An 18388-nucleotide genomic window follows, 5' to 3' on the forward strand; every position below is an offset into this window, starting at 1 on the left:
TTGACTGGTACTATGACGATGATGATGGCATGATGAAGTAGAAGATATTTGAAGAAATAAGAGGATACAGTCACTAATAGTATGGACGACACCCTGGAATACCCCTTTAGCGCGAAGGGATAGTGGGGATACTGCACACAGTTTACAGCTATATAAAGTGCAATGTACAATCACACATCACACTAACCAATAATCCGCGGCCTCCACCTACCAACCGCATCATGATCTCCGTAAGTATCTACCATCTTCATTTGATATTGTGAAAAATAGAATAAATTTAACTTGGATTTAAAAAAAAAAGTGAAACTTTTCTCATTAAAGTTCGAATAAAAAGTTTTTCCAAATATTTATTCGGATGGCACTTCTAAAAAAACACCAGGCCCTCTTCAAAGACTATTAAAAAGATCTATTAGTAATAGCTAATTACTTAAACAACCCGTAACTTCAACATTAAGTGAATAAAGCACTCAATCTTCAATGCTAATCAAATTTTAAAACTACAATTTTAAGTGAATTTCACATTAATTTAAATTGTAATGCAATTTAATGTTTTCAATTACCTTCTCTCACTTAAACTGTCTTAAATTTAGCAAATATTTCTTGTGTTCTTTTCAAATGTCTGATATCGGTAATCTGTGACATCAAAATCTCCCAATGCTTACTGCAGATTAAAGATTCAAATTTCTATTTTTAATGATATTTATGCAGGGATGCATTTCCAGTATTACAAAGTTCTAGACAGAATTAGAAGTCCAGTAGACGCATTCAAAGGATCTTCTGTTACTAATCAGATGAGTTCAGCAATCTTTCATTTGGAAGTTTCTGAAAGATACGACCTTCTTTTCATTCATTTTTCATTCAAAATTTTCTATTCATTTGGATTTTCACAATCTTGCAGGAAAACTTTAATCAAAATTTTGTTCACATAAAGAAATACATACCAAAAAATTTTCCCCTATTTCATGATGTCCCTGTTACTCGTTTCGAGGTATGTGACTGTCACATCTTCAGGAATTCCAGTTCCTCTCGCATGTTTCAATCTTGAAAAGAGAAAAATCCCCACACTTACCAATCTTATAGGGCCTGCATTGGTCATAGATAAAGTGCTCTTTTCCAGTTTAGCGAGGTTTCAGCCAAACTGCATCACCCTCCTTATACCCTCAAATAAGGAGGGCCTTCTACAGACGATTATTGACACTGTAGAAGATATTTTTGGGCGTGGTGTATTTGGCAAGAGAGCCACTCCTTCTGTAATAATGAACATGTGGATGGGATCAATTTTCTTTAAAAAAAAAAAAAGAAAACTTCAGTTGGAAAAATCTTTTAAAATAAGAGTTTCAAGAAAAATTACTATGAAGTTTTGTCATGAGCTTTTTTCGTGAAGGGTAGCAGTAGGCCATGTTTTGATAGGATATTGGTACCATGCAGGATTTCAACCTTAGAAAGGTATCTCATGAGGGTTTGTAATCTTGGAGGTCTAACCCTTTTTTTTTATTTAAAAAAACTGTAGCCCTCAGCGCCAAATTGATGTGCACATTCTGCTAATTTCTTAATTAATGGGAATTACATTTGATTCTATTGCACATTGGATGATAGTATGACAAGCTAGCTTCCTAACTCGAAAATATTTCTATCTAAAAAGAAAAACACAAAAGATATGACTTTTTCTTAATAGAAAGGCAAATGAAACCTACTACCATACATATTTATTGAAACCTTAAAGAAATGGGCATTTTGTCCAGTCTATACTCTTTGAACTCGAAATCCAGGCGACTTTTTACTAATAATAACTACGATTATGTAGGTAAATGTAAACAAATAACTCATTCTAGTGGAACTTTAGAGGGTTGTCCAAAGTATCTTTCTCCCAAAATCCTAATCAAATCAATTTTCACTGAAAATAAAATTCGAAACAAAACTTAATTCAAGTTTTCAGAAACTCACCATTGGGATTTTAGAGAAAACCTCGAAAAATTGGTATAACCTGATGAGGTAACGCTTATACTTAAAGTGAGTGGTCCGGATAATTCACTTTTTAAAAGTTAAAAATAAAAAAGTGATTGCCAAAAAAGAAAATTAAATCAAAATTAAAATTATCATCGCTGCGATTATCTTTGTGAAATTCGTGATTTTTAAAGAAGTGCTTTTTTTGGTTCAAGAGGATTTTGGATGTAACTCTTGATCAAGTGTATCAGTTGGACCCAGATGATCAAATATTTGACTAAAAATGTCTCTAATTGCCACATTAAATGAAAACCAATGGCCTAGGCCTTGGTTAATAACGCCATAGCTTTAGGGTTCTCAAAGTGGTTTGTTAGTGTGTTTACAAATTATAAAGTAAAACTCGTAAATATCCATTTCGTTATTATTCAAAATGTATCAATAAATGTTTTTATCAATATTCTTAAAGTCATGCAGTGAAAGAACTTTATTCAATATGGCATTTGTGATTGTATAAATTTACAGTAAATAATAATATGATAATTACATGGAACAGTTTGTAAATAGAAATAACATTTACAAATGTAAGATTAACTGCATTCCATTCTCCAATTTCCGACATAGATGTGCACACACGAATGTATGAAGATCAGAGAACGTTATTATAATAGCGCCTATCACTTTGTGACCAAAACGAAAGTATTGGTAAATGTGAACTTAGTACCCTCTTAGCACACTCTTAAAGGCAACGTGACCCATCCGTGATGCATGGATTTCCCTAATAGGCTTCTTTCAGATGAACTTAACTTGATGGTTGGCTAAATATTTCAGTTCAAACTGAGAATGATGATATTAAAACAAAAAATAAAGTTATTCTTGGACGCGTAATTATGTGAGTGGGTGCCACTGATGATCTTAAAGAAGCTGTGTCTACGAGGAGAGTGATGGAGACGGTATGTCAAGGGTGACTCTCATGACCTCGCCACTTACAATTCCCTTTATATTAACATGATTAGGTTTATACGCGATGCATAACTAATTAGCGTTCTTCTGTTAATACAATTCATTTGTTTTTTTTTTCCATTCTATTATTTTTAAAATCGCATATCTTTGGATTCAATGAAAAGATATTTGTTCTTCTTCATATACGTATGTAATTGATTTCAACAAAGAGTTCTGAATACTTGTAGCTGCTGAAGAGATTTCAGAATCAATTCTGAAGTTATTCAAAGGGCAACCAGTCCTGGAGTATCCCCCAAAAAATAGTGGCAATTTGCTTGCCGGCAGATAGAGTTGTAATATTTCATGGACGAGCTCTTATTGGATGTTCCCATTGCATTCTATTATATTCATCGGCATCCATGAAACTCTAAAGCTTTTAAGCCTCCAAGCCTCCAGCATTATCTTTTCACGGGAAGAGAATATCTTTTAATATCTATATCACTTTACCTTTTCTCTTAGGCTGAACCATTCGTTACACCTGAAAGCAGTTAGGAGCACTAGTGTCGGTCCCGCCCTTACTTAGTTGGATTTAGCACAACCCATTGTAAATCTCGCTTTCAAACAACACACATAGAACTTATTATCTACCGATGCCCTTGATTCGTTAGTGTATACACATTCTATATCTCTCTACATTAAAAGTAAAAAACAAAGGTAGGTTACAAATTTATTATAAATTAACCTTAAGGTCAGCATCATGAGCCAAGAAGTTAAATGTAAAAAATTTGTCAATTATACGGCTCAGAAAATAAGAACAATAGTTACCGTTTTAAAAAGTAATGAAAGAAGTTCAACTACAGTGTAATCTGCACGCTTCAAATCTATTTAATGTTGCAATTTTAAAAGTATAAACCATAATCAAATACTATTATGTGTAAATAATGGTCTGAAGTGAGCTTTAATTATTGCTGATGGCAAAGATATTAGTTCTCTCCTCATTCTGTTTTATCAGGAAAATTCGTCTTCATCAACCTCAGCTAAATAAGCCAAATTAGAAAACCAAACTGATCCCTTTATGACTAAACTACTAGGTTTTCTTTCTCAATTCTTGTTAAATAATAATAAAAAATAAATATTAGTTATTATAAACCAAATATATCAATTATGAATTACTTTCTAATTAAATTGCGAATTCAATAACTAAAGTAGATAGTTTTAAAGTAGAAAAATAATCTTAAAACAGTTACTTACCTAAAATGTTAATAAAATTAAGTGGGCGAAATTTAATATTATTCTTAATAAAATGAAAATATCCTTTAATAAATCAATGTGTAAAAATGATCAGGTATAACCTTTCCTTTAAAATGTAAATTAGAATAAAAAATAATGTGTCTGAAAATCAAGAGATAACAAAAATTATAACTCTTTGTTTGGTACGTAATCAAGACCAAGTCTTAATATAACTTGAGAAATATTCTAATAATAATATTAAATATGGTAAAGAATTTATTAAAATAACATTGAATGATGTGAATGCTATTGATCTAAGTTTTGAAAGATTTTGTGATTACTATAAGATGATTTCAAGAAGTTTCAAGAATATCTTAGATAAAGATGCATTTTCTTCTTTTTTGGCTCTTACGTACAGGCTGCCCCATAGACTTCGTAGAGGTGAGCACCTAGAGTCCGGTTAAACCTGCAATACTCATGTAAAATGCTACATCAGTAGTATCGCGGCGTCGGCCACAATCCTTGCCAGTGGCTAGCCCTAAAAATTCTCTGAAACTACTGGTTCCCTTAACGTCAACGTTCGTTATAATGATGAAAACGGCTGTGAAAATGACATGTTCTTAAGTATGAATGGTTGTGATCTAGACGTTGCCTGTGGGGTCGCTAAACCAATGATAATACCCACAGAAACTTCCTCATTTGGGCTTATATGAAAGTTGAAGGTGTCAATGTAAGAGTAGTTTGTGATGTTGGGTGGGCTATTGAAAGCCAACAATTCTTTGAGGCTATTTCACTTCTCTTTTGGCAGTGTTCTTGATTAAATCCTTCTCTTTTTACGGTGACTAGGGGTAGTAAATTGATTTCTGTTTTTAATAAATAAATTTATGTTATTTATCTATTAGTTTCCATTACACAAATAAAATGTTGCTCGATTTCGAAAAAGAGAAATAAAACTTGAAATCCGTATGAGAATGCCAAACTAGTAGGCGCCACTTGAACTCATTAATTTTTCGGTTTCTAGAACTGTGCTTTCTAAAAATTTACTAGCGAATGACACTTTTCTAAATACACGTTGACTAGAGAACCATCTGGCACATAAACGCCTTATTCTTTCGCTCCCATATTTGTCTGTTTCCATTGCTGAAAACAGCTCAGTCCATCACCGAAAAATCAGCTGTAAGAGTGTTCTAAGAAAGATACAATCCAATGCAAATATATGGACTCGAAAGCGAGATTTCTTTGAGAACACAATGAGATAATTCTCACTCTCTTTTTTTCACTATTTTACAAAGAAAATTCTTGTAAAAATCAAAATAATTTTGTCACATTATTCTAAAACTTGCCATCATAATATGTTCCTCTCTACCCATTTACACGGAATTTCTGTAGTATATACACAAAAAATAGTTTTTAAAAAATAAATACCGTGTTAAAAAAAATATTAATTTAAATGTTGTCCATGGTTTGATTCATTGAATAAATTGAATGCTGCATAAAAATGATTCTTGTAAGTATGGCAAAGCTGATTCAATCATTTTTGCTTCTTGGCAAAATATATTGCCCAACTTGATAGCCATCATCTTCTTTGCAGTATTATTTAATAAAAGGTCACATATAAACGCACATGTGATTGAATATTGTATATGATATTTCTGTAATAAATAAATTTGAAAGTTTAAACAGTGATTGATAGTAACTAACATGAGAAAGAATTTTATGATAGGTCCCGTTATGGGTACGATTTTAGGATAGTGAGACCAAAGTTATTCAATTTCAGCAATAATTTAAGTAAAATTATGCTCATTTTACGACCAATCACCCACTGCTTGACTAACAATCAACAATATGAATATTTTCAATATGAAAAATAAATATATAAGAAATCCTTTGGTTTACTAGAAATCTGTGTTACTCTGTTCATCTGATGAAATCTGCGCTTAGTCTGTTGAAATAACCATAAAACTTTATTAGCCATCGGTAAATTAACTTTAGAATTGTTCTATGCAAATGAACCTAAAAAAAAAAAAAAATTAGGAAATCGTCTGTCTGCAAATAATTTTCTTTTTTTTTGATATTTTTTCTCTCCGTGTCCACAATTCTTTAATCTTTATTCAACTTAAAGTCAAGGTAAATCACAATTTTGACCTTTTTAAACAAATTATCTTCCAGGAATGTCTTTGTTCATGGATAGTTTGTTACAGCATCAATTTGATGCTTATATAATCTGGTTACTGCAACTATTGTGCAAACTACTCAAAATAGCAAAATTTACAACAAGTTGTGTGAATAAACTGAACTTGGCCGTTTAATTACAAGTCACTTGTCTCGAAATTATTTATTAATTAAAAAGAGTAAAACGTTGTGCGGGTGTGAAAGTTATCAAAACAAAATTTAGATGCAGCGATCACTTTTCCTTAATCTTCAACTAATCAACATTATCTTGGTTGGTAAAGAGGAAATTGTAATGGAACCAAATTCTATTAATATTTTAATTTGTTGAACATTTTATACTCATTACTTTCCTCATAGAGTTTATACGAAGGTAAGGTCATGCCTCTAGATTCGTCAAAGATTGTAAAATAACAATTCTACGGTCTCATTTTTACAGAGGAGGGCTTAAAGTTGTATTTGTTTCTATTAGACGAAACGATTGTTAGACAAATTATATAATACTTTCATTGTAACTTGAGATCTCTTGTACTAAAGACAGGCAATGCACGTAATTCCTTTAAAGTTAAATCATTAATTTCACCAACTGCATTACTGCTCTTAAAATCAGTTTGATATACAACTTCTGAAGACACATAGCAAATTCAGTTTCTTCAATTTCTGCTTCTAAAAACAAATCTTGAATGTCTAGAATCTTGAACCTTATTAGGACATGTAGGAGCGATTCCAATTGTCTTGTTTGTTGTAGGAAGGTTGCCTGTATTTATTAAATCATTAGCCATTTTGAGTGCGTGAAAAGCCAAAAATAAGTGTGCACAATATTTACACATTAAATATGAAATAAAAATAAATTAGGATTCTAAATAAATTTGGTAGATTCAGTTAACTGTTTCAAACTGTTGTGAATGTTTTCATGTAGATGTAAAACCTTTTGACCTGACTACGACCAATACAGTGTAGGTACTGAAGAGGTGCTACAGGATTAAAGCCCCTTATTTATTAACATTGCTTGAAAATCTGTATTTAATAGTGATATTTGTGAATATATAGACTCGTTTACAAAATATAATTCACAATTAAATGATTATTTAATTTTCCAACAGATTGTGCTGATTGCCTGTCTAATTAGTGTGGCGACTGCTGCACCACAGCTGGGAGGATTCAAACAGACGCCAGGTGATCAGATAGCGATCGTCTCACAAACTAATGACTTCAACCCAGACGGATCTTACCAATGGAGGTGAGCCTACAATTTATAATACAAGGAAATTTTTGAATTTGTGCCTAGGTGCATAATGCAACAATGCTTGGGTTAAAATATAAATATATCTTATTAAAAATTGACTGAAAGAAAAGGAGCCGTAATTATATATCGAAAAACTTTTATAGTTATTTGGATTTATTTAATCGTTAACCAACAAATCGAGATTGGAAATAAATGACTATCGATACTTTAAATAACAACTGTTGATACCCAAGGCATTTACTCTGTTTATTAGAGTCCTATTTTCACAAACAACGATTGATCTGTGCTACTTCTTTCTTTGAATTTCCATCCTTATATTCTAAACTGAACCATCGTCCATCCACTTAAACTACAGTTTTACTTTGAAGTACATATTACTAAAAATTTATAGTTTAGTGAATCTCTCTAGGTTCGCGTGCAAAAATTTATTTATTTATTTGTCATGGAGATTACTCTTAATGTTCCATGCCCTGAAATACATAATGAAAGATGTATTTTTTTTTTTTTTATAATAAGTTCTGGATAAATTATGTTTCAACTTTGGAGTCAATATAAAATTTTTGCGAAATGGGAGTAGTAATTTATGCTGCAGCTGAGTAGATTGTATCTCCACCACTAACTTGTAGATTGTAATTAAGAATCCTGCGTGTTATTTTGACACGCAGGATTCTTAAATACTCGTATTTCTGTTTTGCTAGTTCAAATTTTGCAATATTTCCTTTGCTAGCTTTTCTTATTAATCAAACTCTTTCTCTGCTTTTTACATCCATCCACTTTCTTTCTGATTCGTCCTCACAGCTGCATTCTATCAAATTTTCTTTGTTCAATTTTAACTTCGACGATTTCTTGAAATTTCATTTCCTTTAAAGTATTTAGTTTATTTGATCAAATTTTCTTTTAAAAAATCTCCGAACCAATGCATTTCCATCACCCTTCCTCCGCCAACTTGATTGTGTAGGTACTTTTCTTGTATTTCTTTGTAGGTCATTTCCTACGAATCGGGTCGAGCCTTCTTATGTTCTCCATTTCTTTGTTTAACCTTGTTACTTTCAACCAAGAATCTACTTTCAGCTCTTTATTAAGTTTTTACTATTCTCACTTAAAGCCTACACTTTATTTCCTGACCATTTAAATCCCATAATTTATTTTTTTATCGCTATGTATATAAAAATATTTTAATTTTCTCATAATCATTCCACGCTTCTCTTAATCATAAGCGTTTGTAATGAATAGTGTTAAGTTGTATAAAGAACCGAATGGTACTGTTCCCTGTAAGCAGAGTGGTTCTTACTTTTCTTGAAAGGCTTAACTTCTGAATCAATTCTTATTACTTAATCAATAACATATTAATCAATGGTGCCCTCCTCAATCAAGTAATGTTTAATTCTTAATTTGAAACATATCACATTTTACTTGATTATAAAAATATCGTAAATTATACAATTTAAAGTAGAATCTTTGAAGATCTTTGAATCTTTATATTTATTCTTTCTACTTGTTATTAGATGATTGGCTCTTCCAGAAAGTCTTGGAATCCTTTGGATTTGATCAATCAATCAATCGATAGGATTTATTATTTTATCATTTCCATTTTCCAAAATAAGCTCGAGCCTCTTTTTAATCTCTCTAAATAAAAACTCATTCAGACCGATTTGAGAACATGAGTTTCATCTTCTCCATAACTTGTGAACTATCTATATTAATAACCTCCTTTCGAACCCTATTATTGGCGCTCTTTACTGGTTCAAAATCATTTCATTCATCAGATCTGAAATGACTGAAAAGATCTGGTTTATATTTAGGACTATTGCTTCACCGTTATATTTTTCAACATCCAGCTTTATAAAAAATATAATATAAACTGAAAATTTAAATTGACGCAGCTAAGATAATGAAAAAAAGGTAAAGCAAACTTCTAAATTATGACTTGAAATGACTTTCTTTCGTAAGCTAATATTCCAAACAATGAACTAACATGTTAATAACCAAATTCATGTTAAAATTTCAGCTACGAAACAGCCAATGGTATAAAGGGAGAAGAACAAGGTTCACTGAAACCAGCTCAAGATCCAAAAGACGGAAACGTGGTGGTGGTTAGAGGTTCATACTCCTACACGGCGCCTGATGGCCAAGTTATCCAAGTTATCTACGTTTCTGACGACCTTGGAGGATTCCAACCTCAGGGTGCTCATCTACCTACCCCACCGCCAATCCCACCAGAGATTCAAAGGTCTTTAGATTTCATCGCTTCACAACCAAAACAAGGATAAATGGAAAACTGGGATAATATGGCATAAATCACCTCAAAATACAAATCATAGGAAAATAAAAAACTCTTAACATAGACAAATTGTACTGACAACTACAAATATTTTTTTTTTTATACATTTTTGTACATCAACGCGAAAGTATTTTTTATATATATATCTATGTATATTTAGTCTTGTATATAAATAAATGGTTCATGTTACCAAAACAGTTTCTTTATAAGTTGTACCTTACTAATACTGATCGAACATTATGATTTAAGTAGAGATTTAAGATTATAATTAACGTAGGTGACGTGCTGCATTTACGTAGCGTGAATGTTTACCATTCCTACCCAAATGCGCTTTCTCCGGCCTCTCATGACATTAACGAATCCATGGATGTCACATATTCAAAATAACTTGTATTTGTCAGTTCGTGTGCGTAAAAATTTGTTTATAATAACAGATAAATTTTGAATTTTGAACGCTGACTTGAAATTAAGTAAGCTAATTTTCGTTTCGAAATCAAAATTTCCTCTCCAAGTAGCAAAAGGGATTGGAAAAATCAGAAAGATTTTTTTTCATTTTTGTTTCTAAAACGAAATAATATTACCGAATTGATGGAAAACTGAATTTTGTTTCTCGCGAAAATTGGGCTGGCCAATGAAATTTTCGTTTTTCAATTTTGATTAATTAAAAATTCTTGAACGCTTCGTGGTAGCCATTTCGCAATCGATAGTTTACAGACATTTTTTACATCGCATTATAAATCTATATATCGATTTGGGATCTACTTCCGCTTGATCTCAGTCTTCTGTTGTGAACATTTATAAACATTGAACAATTAGATAAGATCGCGCTGCTGGAAAATGTAATTGATTTTACTCGTCGGAGCCAAGCATTTTTATTGTATCGGTTTCGGATTTTCATCCATCAACAGAGGTAGACTAGTCAATTTGGCTTCACTTACACTGTCTTGCACTATGCTGACCATTGCTACTTCAGTAAATCTTTCAGGTATATCACCGCACTCTGTATTTTGCAAACCTGAGTGAGTGATGAGTGTTGCAAACCTCATCTTAGATTTAGATTAGATTATCGGGCTCGGGACCTATGCCCCACGGCACCGCAACCAAAAGAGGTCATATTATGCCTTCCCCTTTGGATCTAGTAGATGTAGCCTCCCCTACTGAAGAGATGGAGGACTTTCCCTACTAGTTCTTTTTGCGCTACAATCTCTTTTGGTCTCAAAGTTCCGAAGGTTTCATAACGCAATAGAACAGCCAGTGAAAGAGGCCATTTCCTCCTCAGCCCGACACAATCTGCACTACGGTTCCGAGCTATTAAGCCCCTCCTTGTACAGATGACTATGCCCTATGTGTACTATGTAAATGTATTGGGGTGCAACAGTATATATTACTCATGTTCATGTTGTTGCGGTTGGGATACCCGCAGGGACGCCAAGTACCCTGAAGAAGTGGCTAATCCACTCCCCCCTACGGAGAAACTCATCTTAAAATCACGAACGATACATTCTAGTAATCAAAGAGGCGCCACTGTAGCTGAGCGGGTTAGAGGCAAGGCCAGCAAAGCTATGTATTGTGATACTGGGTTCGATACCAGGTACCACAATGGCTTGGATTTCATTTATTAGTTAATATAAAATATTTAATAAAAGGAGATTAGTCGCCTCTTTCCGCAACACCTAATTCGGTAGTTAGACGTAAAGCCCGTCTGAAAAAAATAGCCATTAGTTTACATTTCTAATCATTGATACCAGAGAGTTCAAAAAACGTTTCCCTCAAGGTTGTGCCTTGTTCAGGCTGCAAATCCTGGTTGTTACCGTCCCAGGACTGGAGTTTCATGCTGGACTTGGTCTGTTGATGTTGATTGCTGTTAGGGTAGCTATTTGGGCCCAGATGGCTTTGGATATCGTATTGTTTCTCTCTCCACACGATTAATAATATCCCAACTCTGCGTTATTAAATTTTATCCAATTGTAATTATTAATAAACTAATTAAAGTCGGCTAATGTAATTTATGTTTTCTTTTAAGAATGAGAAGAGGACAGGATTTTGGTTCTTTTTTCACTTTCACGTTTTCATTGTTAGAAATTTGTCATTTAAACGTAAGATTCTTGAAAAACATAACGGTTATAAAAGATATGCATCTTCCAGAAGTGAATATACTGTGCTAAGGTTATATTTGCCCAAAAAGTTAGTTTTAATTTTATTACCCATTTATACTAACAAAAGTATTTGTACTCAGAAGACAGAAGTACAAATACTTATAACAACTCCTGCTGAGTCAGCGTTATGCCATCCTCAACGTGACTCTTGCCTTAACGCCCTATACTTGCAATGTTTATGGCCAGAGTGGAAGATAATCGATCGATAATCTCCAATTATTTTCCTATCTTTACATTGTTTGAACAATTTTTAATCGATAAAATTTGTAATAGTAGAATCGTTTGTTTTAATTAACAAAAAAGAAAAGAAATTAAATTAGAAATTTTTCGATATAGTATATTTGTAAATGATCTGAGTGTGAGCCTTAGTGAAATATGAAACAGAAGCGAACTTATGCGAAAAAAGAATTCGGAAAATATTACTCTGCGTAAAACTGGATTTGAGTGACATACAGCGAAAGACAATATTATACCACGACAATGCGGATGAACTTAAACCATAATATCACGAAAACTTATCGTTGCAAAATAAGGATAAGGACCAGCTCAAATGACTGAACCCGGAAAAATTGTGTTTGAAAATTACGAATACTTTACTCAAAATTACGAGGGTCGTTTGAAAAGTCCGTGCAAAGTCAGAGAGATAGCACTACTGGCGCGTATCGAGGTTATGTTTAGTTAGTAGCATCTCTTGGAAGAACACACACCAAGTTTCAGCCAGATCGGTCTATTTCTTTGTGTTTGGCATTCGTTTGAATCGAGGAAGTCGAGTGATTTTCAAAAAATGGACGAAAAAGAATTTCGTGTGTTGATTAAACACTACTTTATGAAAGGCAAAACGCCTCAGGAGACTAAAGAGAAGCTTGATAAACATTATGGTGACTCTGCACCTTCGATTAGAACAGTTTATAAGTGGTTTCAAAATTTTCGGAGTGGCCATATGGGCACAAGTGACGCTGAACGTTCTGGACGCCCTGTTGAGGTTACTACTCCAGAAATCATTGATAAAATCCATGATATGGTGATGGATGACAGAAGAGTGAAGGTGCGTGAGATTGCTAGTGCTGTGGGCATCTCGAATGAACGGGTACATAATATTTTGCATCAACCTTTGGACATGACAAAGCTATCCGCAAGATGAGTGCCGCGATTGCTCACGCTTGACCAAAAACGAAATCGTGTGAAGTGTTGCAAGGACGGTTTGCAGCTGTTCCAGAAGAATCCGCAGGACTTTAAGCGTCGTTTCGTCACTGTGGATGAAACATGGATACATCACTACACTCCTGAGACCAAAGAACAATCTAAACAATGGGTTACCAAGGGGGAATCTGCGCCAAAAAAGGCGAAGACCGTTCCTTCGGCCGGAAAGATTATGGCGACTGTCTTTTGGGATTCGCAAGGAATAATCCTCATCGACTATCTATCTGGAAAAGGGTAAAACTATTACAGGTGCATATTATTCATCGTTATTGGACCGTTTGAAAACCGAGCTGCAAGAAAAACGCCCACGATTGGCCCACAAAAAACTCCTTTTCCATCACGACAACGCACCAGCTCACACCTCAGCAGTTGTGGTCGCAAAATTAATGGAAATAGGGTTCCAACTCGTTTCACATCCGCCCTATTCTCCAAACTTGGCTCCCTCGGACTACTATTTCTTCCCCAATATGAAGAAATGGCTGGCGGGAAAAGATTTTATTCAAACGAGGAGGTGATTGCAGAAACGAATGGCTATTTTTCAGACTTGGACAAATCCTATTATTCGGAAGGGATCAACAAACTAGAGCAGCGTTGGACGAAGTGTATAAGCCTAAAAGGAGACTATGTTGAAAAATAAAAAAGGTTTACCCCAAAAAATTAAGTAGTTTTTATTTTTGCACGGACTTTTCAAACGACCCTCGTATAGTTCAAAGATTGCAACGAAGGACTTTTTTTATTTATAATAATAATTATTTATTTTAATAATCATTTCTAATACCAGGTTTTCTTCTTTAGACATTCCTTTGTGCTGTATGTTAGCCCCAAAGGTTGAAAACTCCTCTCAAGGGGGAAAAAAAATGTAATGGATTGGTTATGTTAAAATCAAACCATAAAGAAATCAACTCAAATCTCTGATAAACATTTATACGTGATCACATAATAAGTAGCATCAAAAAGACATATGGATGCACTCAATCAACTTCAAAATGCAATTAAATGAAAGGAATAAAATCTGAACTTTTATTTATTCACAAAAAATAAACAGAGAAGAATGGCAGTAGAGAGCAGCAGCTGATCACTTAGCGCCTGACTGCAAGACGAGATACTAACACGCTAAACTTTCTTGCCTCTCTGGTAGTCTATCTGATGATAATCAGGCGAACTAGTAATAAGAATTTATTATTTTTATAACCTCTTCTCTACTTCTTTTGTTTGGGATTTTTTGGATGCCTGATACTGAGTAAAACTAGAAAAATTAACCATTTTTGAAAATGCACAATTTCCTAATATAAGTTCGAAATTTGTATTTTAGTTTCACCAAGAGGGTTTTTTGGGATTGATTTATAAGCCTTAACTCTTCTTTTTCTTTTTGATTTCATTTTACTTTTTTTTATGTGTTCTTCAATCTTTTCTTTTAAATGGAGTTTAAGTTTAAAATTTACATTCATGGTTCCTCTCCAATTGTTTATTTTAGATTTATATCTAAAGTAAGTATATAAGTTTAAATTAGTGCTGCACGAGACCGAGACGAGGCGAGACTTTATGCAGTCTCGGTCTCGGTCTCGGTCTCGGTCGCTCAAGTCTCGGTCTCGGTCTCGGTCTCGTCGAGATATCTCGGTCTCGGTTTTTTTGAATTTTTGTTCAAGTATTAAAAGCGGTTTGCTATTAATAATCTTTTCAAAAAATGTTATTATTTTCTAATAATTATTTTAATTTATATATTGGTAATGAAAATGTGTGTAAAAGTAGACAACTACTTACACTTCAATGCATCATATATTACTATTACTGTTATATATCTTTATATAATTTCAAAAAGATGTTAAAAACGCGCCAAATGAAAGACCCAAATAACATATCTGCCTCCTATATCAAGTCGATTCGTGAAATAAAAAATACACCTCCCAACAAACTTCCCGCTCCATTAGTTATGGCTGTTGGTGAAGATAAAGAATCTTATGATTCACCTTTTGACTACGACGACGACTGCATCAATATTTTTGCACCATTTGCTCAAAAATCAGCAAATATCACCGAAGCATGGAAGACAGAAATAATTAATTACACCAAATTAGACCAAGCACCAGTAGACGTTGACATTTTAGAATGGTGGAAAACACTTGAGAATTCCTTCAAAAAATTGTCTAGAATGGCGAAAGATATTTTTAGTATCTGTGCAACTTCAGTGCCATCGGAAAGATTATTTTCGCAAGCTGCGATGATAATGACCAATAGATCTTCTCTAACTTCTAACTCAGTAAAAGCTCTTTTATGTATCAATGCGAAAATTTGTGGCAATATTTTTTAGGTGCATAGATAGTCTTTTTTTTCAAATTCACTAATTCCAAAATTCTAAAATATAATTCAAATAATATCAATGTTCAAAGTATTAGATTATTAATAGTGAAATTTATGAAATTGAATGAATGAATGATATGAATAGTGAAATTTAGTGAATTTATGTAAAAATTATGTAATTCGAAGGGGGCCGCCACGGTAGCCGAGCGGTGCGAGACCTGCGAAGCTAATGTGTATTGTGGTACTGGGTTCGATTCCCGGTCTTAGGCTTTGGATTTTATTTAATGGCTAATATGAGAAATTTACAGTAAAGTATGTTTGCTAGTCGCCTCCGTCCACGACACCTAATTGGTAGTTGGACGTAAAGCCCCGCCTGAAAAAATAGGCGATTACTTTACTTTGCTTACTTATGTAATTCGAAGTCAAATAGATGTAGTAATATTGAACATATATAATAAAATCGTATCTTTTAATAATTAATTCAATACCCGTAATGATTATTTATTAATAAAGAACACAATTTTATAATTTTGTAGCTAAAAATTAATATTTGAAAAACCGAGACGAGACCGAGATTTCTCGACGAGATATATATCATGTCTCGATCTCGGTCTCGGTTGTTCAAGTCTCGTCTCGGTCTCGGTCTCGGTCTCGGTACGGATTGCACTATACTTTACCATCAAAATATTTTATGTAAACCTTGTAGTTGGAATTTAAGAAATTCCTTACCGTGTGGCATGGTCGATGAAAATTAATTAGAATTGTAGAATCTTTCTTATTTTGAATTACTTCTCTAACAACAGCATCTGCAGGTACTGATGAGGATACTATGACGTAACAATGCTTTCACTTTGACCTTTCTTCAGACAATATGTAAATGATTTCTTTGGCTATTAGCTAAGTGTTTTGTGGTCAGTAGTTTCATTGCCACTTCTTTAGCGACTAACTTTGTAAGAAATTAACTAACTTCTTCGCTTTAATAAAGCTCAGTAGGGAAATCAAAACTGATGTAATAAACAGTTCTATATGTGAAAATCAAGATAATTTCTAAAACATTAATTTTAACATTGTATTCTAAATAGATAAATTTTACAATTTAAATGATTCAAAAGATTTAGATGCTGGTAAAATCAATTTTAGACAACTGAAATGAAAAGCGAAAGAAAAGATAGTAACCAAATTTATGAAAAGAAACTTTTAAAATTTATGTTATTTGGTAACTGAGACTTTTTAAGACAACTAATTGGTATCTTGCATTGAAAAATCCTTTAGTACACTGGCGTAACTTCCCCTAAAATTTAAACATAAATAATTTTTACATTCAGATAAATATACATCTAAGTTTGGGAATAATACATAATTTATTTAGCCACTAGCCATTATGTTAAGGTGGAGAACTCTTCTTTAATGAAAGGTGTAATTAGTAATACTGTGATATTGAAGAAAGTTAAAAAAAATTTCCATGTAATCATGTTTGCTTAATCATATTCATCATTAAACTTCATTAACCTGATTAGTTAACATAGATTAACATGGATTTTTTGTACTCATAACTCCTGTATTGAGGTTTTAGTCATTTTTAACCAGAAAAGCGTTTTCCTTTACCAACAAATGAGGAGTTACGAGATAGGTTTGCGTTCCTACATAGGGCAATTTATTAGTGTTGCTTTAAGTTAGGTAAGTATTGGCAACATGTGACAAGTCATCAATTAGGATTTTATCGAATAAAGAAATTTTTGAATGCGATCTCAAAAGATTAATCTCTTTCCAAAAGTTGTAGTTAAGTTAAGTTAATCATTTATAGCGCCGGTGTTAAGCGACGGTTAGCTCCTTGCCAAGAAAAATCTATAATGCGATACTTGTTTCATCACTACAAATTGTATCGCAAATGCGGTGGTTCATCTTTTGAAAAAAACTGAACTGAAACTTTGAGTTCTTCAATTTTCCACTCAGCAGAGCTGGCAGTGGATCTTCTAGATTGTATGATACTGATTTCGATCGTTTCATAACCTGACAAGTACATTACCAATGAGTCTGCATTCTAAGATAATAGATAAGTTTTATTGTAGTATTCTGTAGTTCACATTTAATCAAGTTGCAGTATAAAATAATTAGCGTTTACTACAAGTCCGGCGTGTTTTATTAAAATTGAACTACTAAGTAGTTGCACTCTAAGTAGTTAGGAACATTAAAATACATATATTTGCATCGTATATATTTATTTAAATTTATATTTTTTAGGTCATTGGTACTCGTAGCATCTTTCAAAGCAGTGCCAGCCTCCGGCTAGTGTTCGACTCTTTCAGTTTCACTGTATAGTAAGTAATAAAAAGCTTCTAGCAGCTGAAGCCGATAGTTAATCCGGGGTCTCCGCATGGAATCCATTGTTCTAAACATTGTCCTAATCCCTTTCCTAATATTACAAAATATTTTTCAAAGCAACAGAAAGAGATCAATGGTTAACTTCGTCTCATTTAGATGCAAATCTTCCAAGTTTTTTACAGTCGGAATAATCCTATTCATTACGTCAGAAGTAGGTATGTTTTCTCTATTTCATTCTTCTGAGAATTTTCCCATGGAAGCTTAACCCCATTTGTTGCATTCCGCATAATTTTCGCCCTCATAAGTAGTTTTATAAATGCTCCAGAATTTCTCATTACAGTATCAATAAAGTTTAAACTTTAGTTTAATTAAGCAAACTATGACACATGTTAATGCTTTCTTAGAATTAAGTCTGATGTAAAAAGAACTTCCAAATTCTAAGATTTCGCATTTGTCTAGAAGATCTTGAAATTTTGAATGATTTTATTATTTAGGATATAGATTTAATACTGTATAGTGATTGCTTCATTCTTAAAATGACCTTTGAAATTTTTCAAATACATTTAGCTAATAATTTTAAATCTACTTCTTTTCTGAACTGAC

At 33.0% G+C, this 18388-nt stretch overlaps 1 protein-coding gene across 1 annotated transcript; it reads left to right on the forward strand.

Moving 5' to 3' along the window:
- The first annotated feature begins 92 nt into the window (after nt 1-92).
- Nucleotides 93-9826, forward strand: LOC141452467 (endocuticle structural glycoprotein ABD-4-like). The gene is made up of 3 exons (XM_074124645.1): nt 93-230; nt 7386-7522; nt 9537-9826. Exons 1-3 carry the CDS (start codon nt 222-224, stop codon nt 9796-9798), a joined length of 408 nt encoding a protein of 135 aa, XP_073980746.1. The 5' UTR covers nt 93-221; the 3' UTR covers nt 9799-9826.
- The last annotated feature ends 8562 nt before the right edge of the window (nt 9827-18388 follow it).

The sequence above is a fragment of the Rhodnius prolixus genome, unplaced genomic scaffold (genome assembly GCF_049639745.1).
Source record: "Rhodnius prolixus isolate KJV_2025 unplaced genomic scaffold, Rpr scaffold_3, whole genome shotgun sequence".
In the NCBI taxonomy this organism is placed as follows: Eukaryota; Metazoa; Arthropoda; class Insecta; order Hemiptera; family Reduviidae; genus Rhodnius; species Rhodnius prolixus.

What these genes read in the sequence shown, in the direction of transcription:
- LOC141452467 (XM_074124645.1), top strand. An exon ending in GACGGATCTTACCAATGGAG is followed by an intron (nt 7,523 to 9,536) that starts GTGAGCCTACAA and finishes TTAAAATTTCAG; the next exon opens with CTACGAAACAGCCAATGGTA.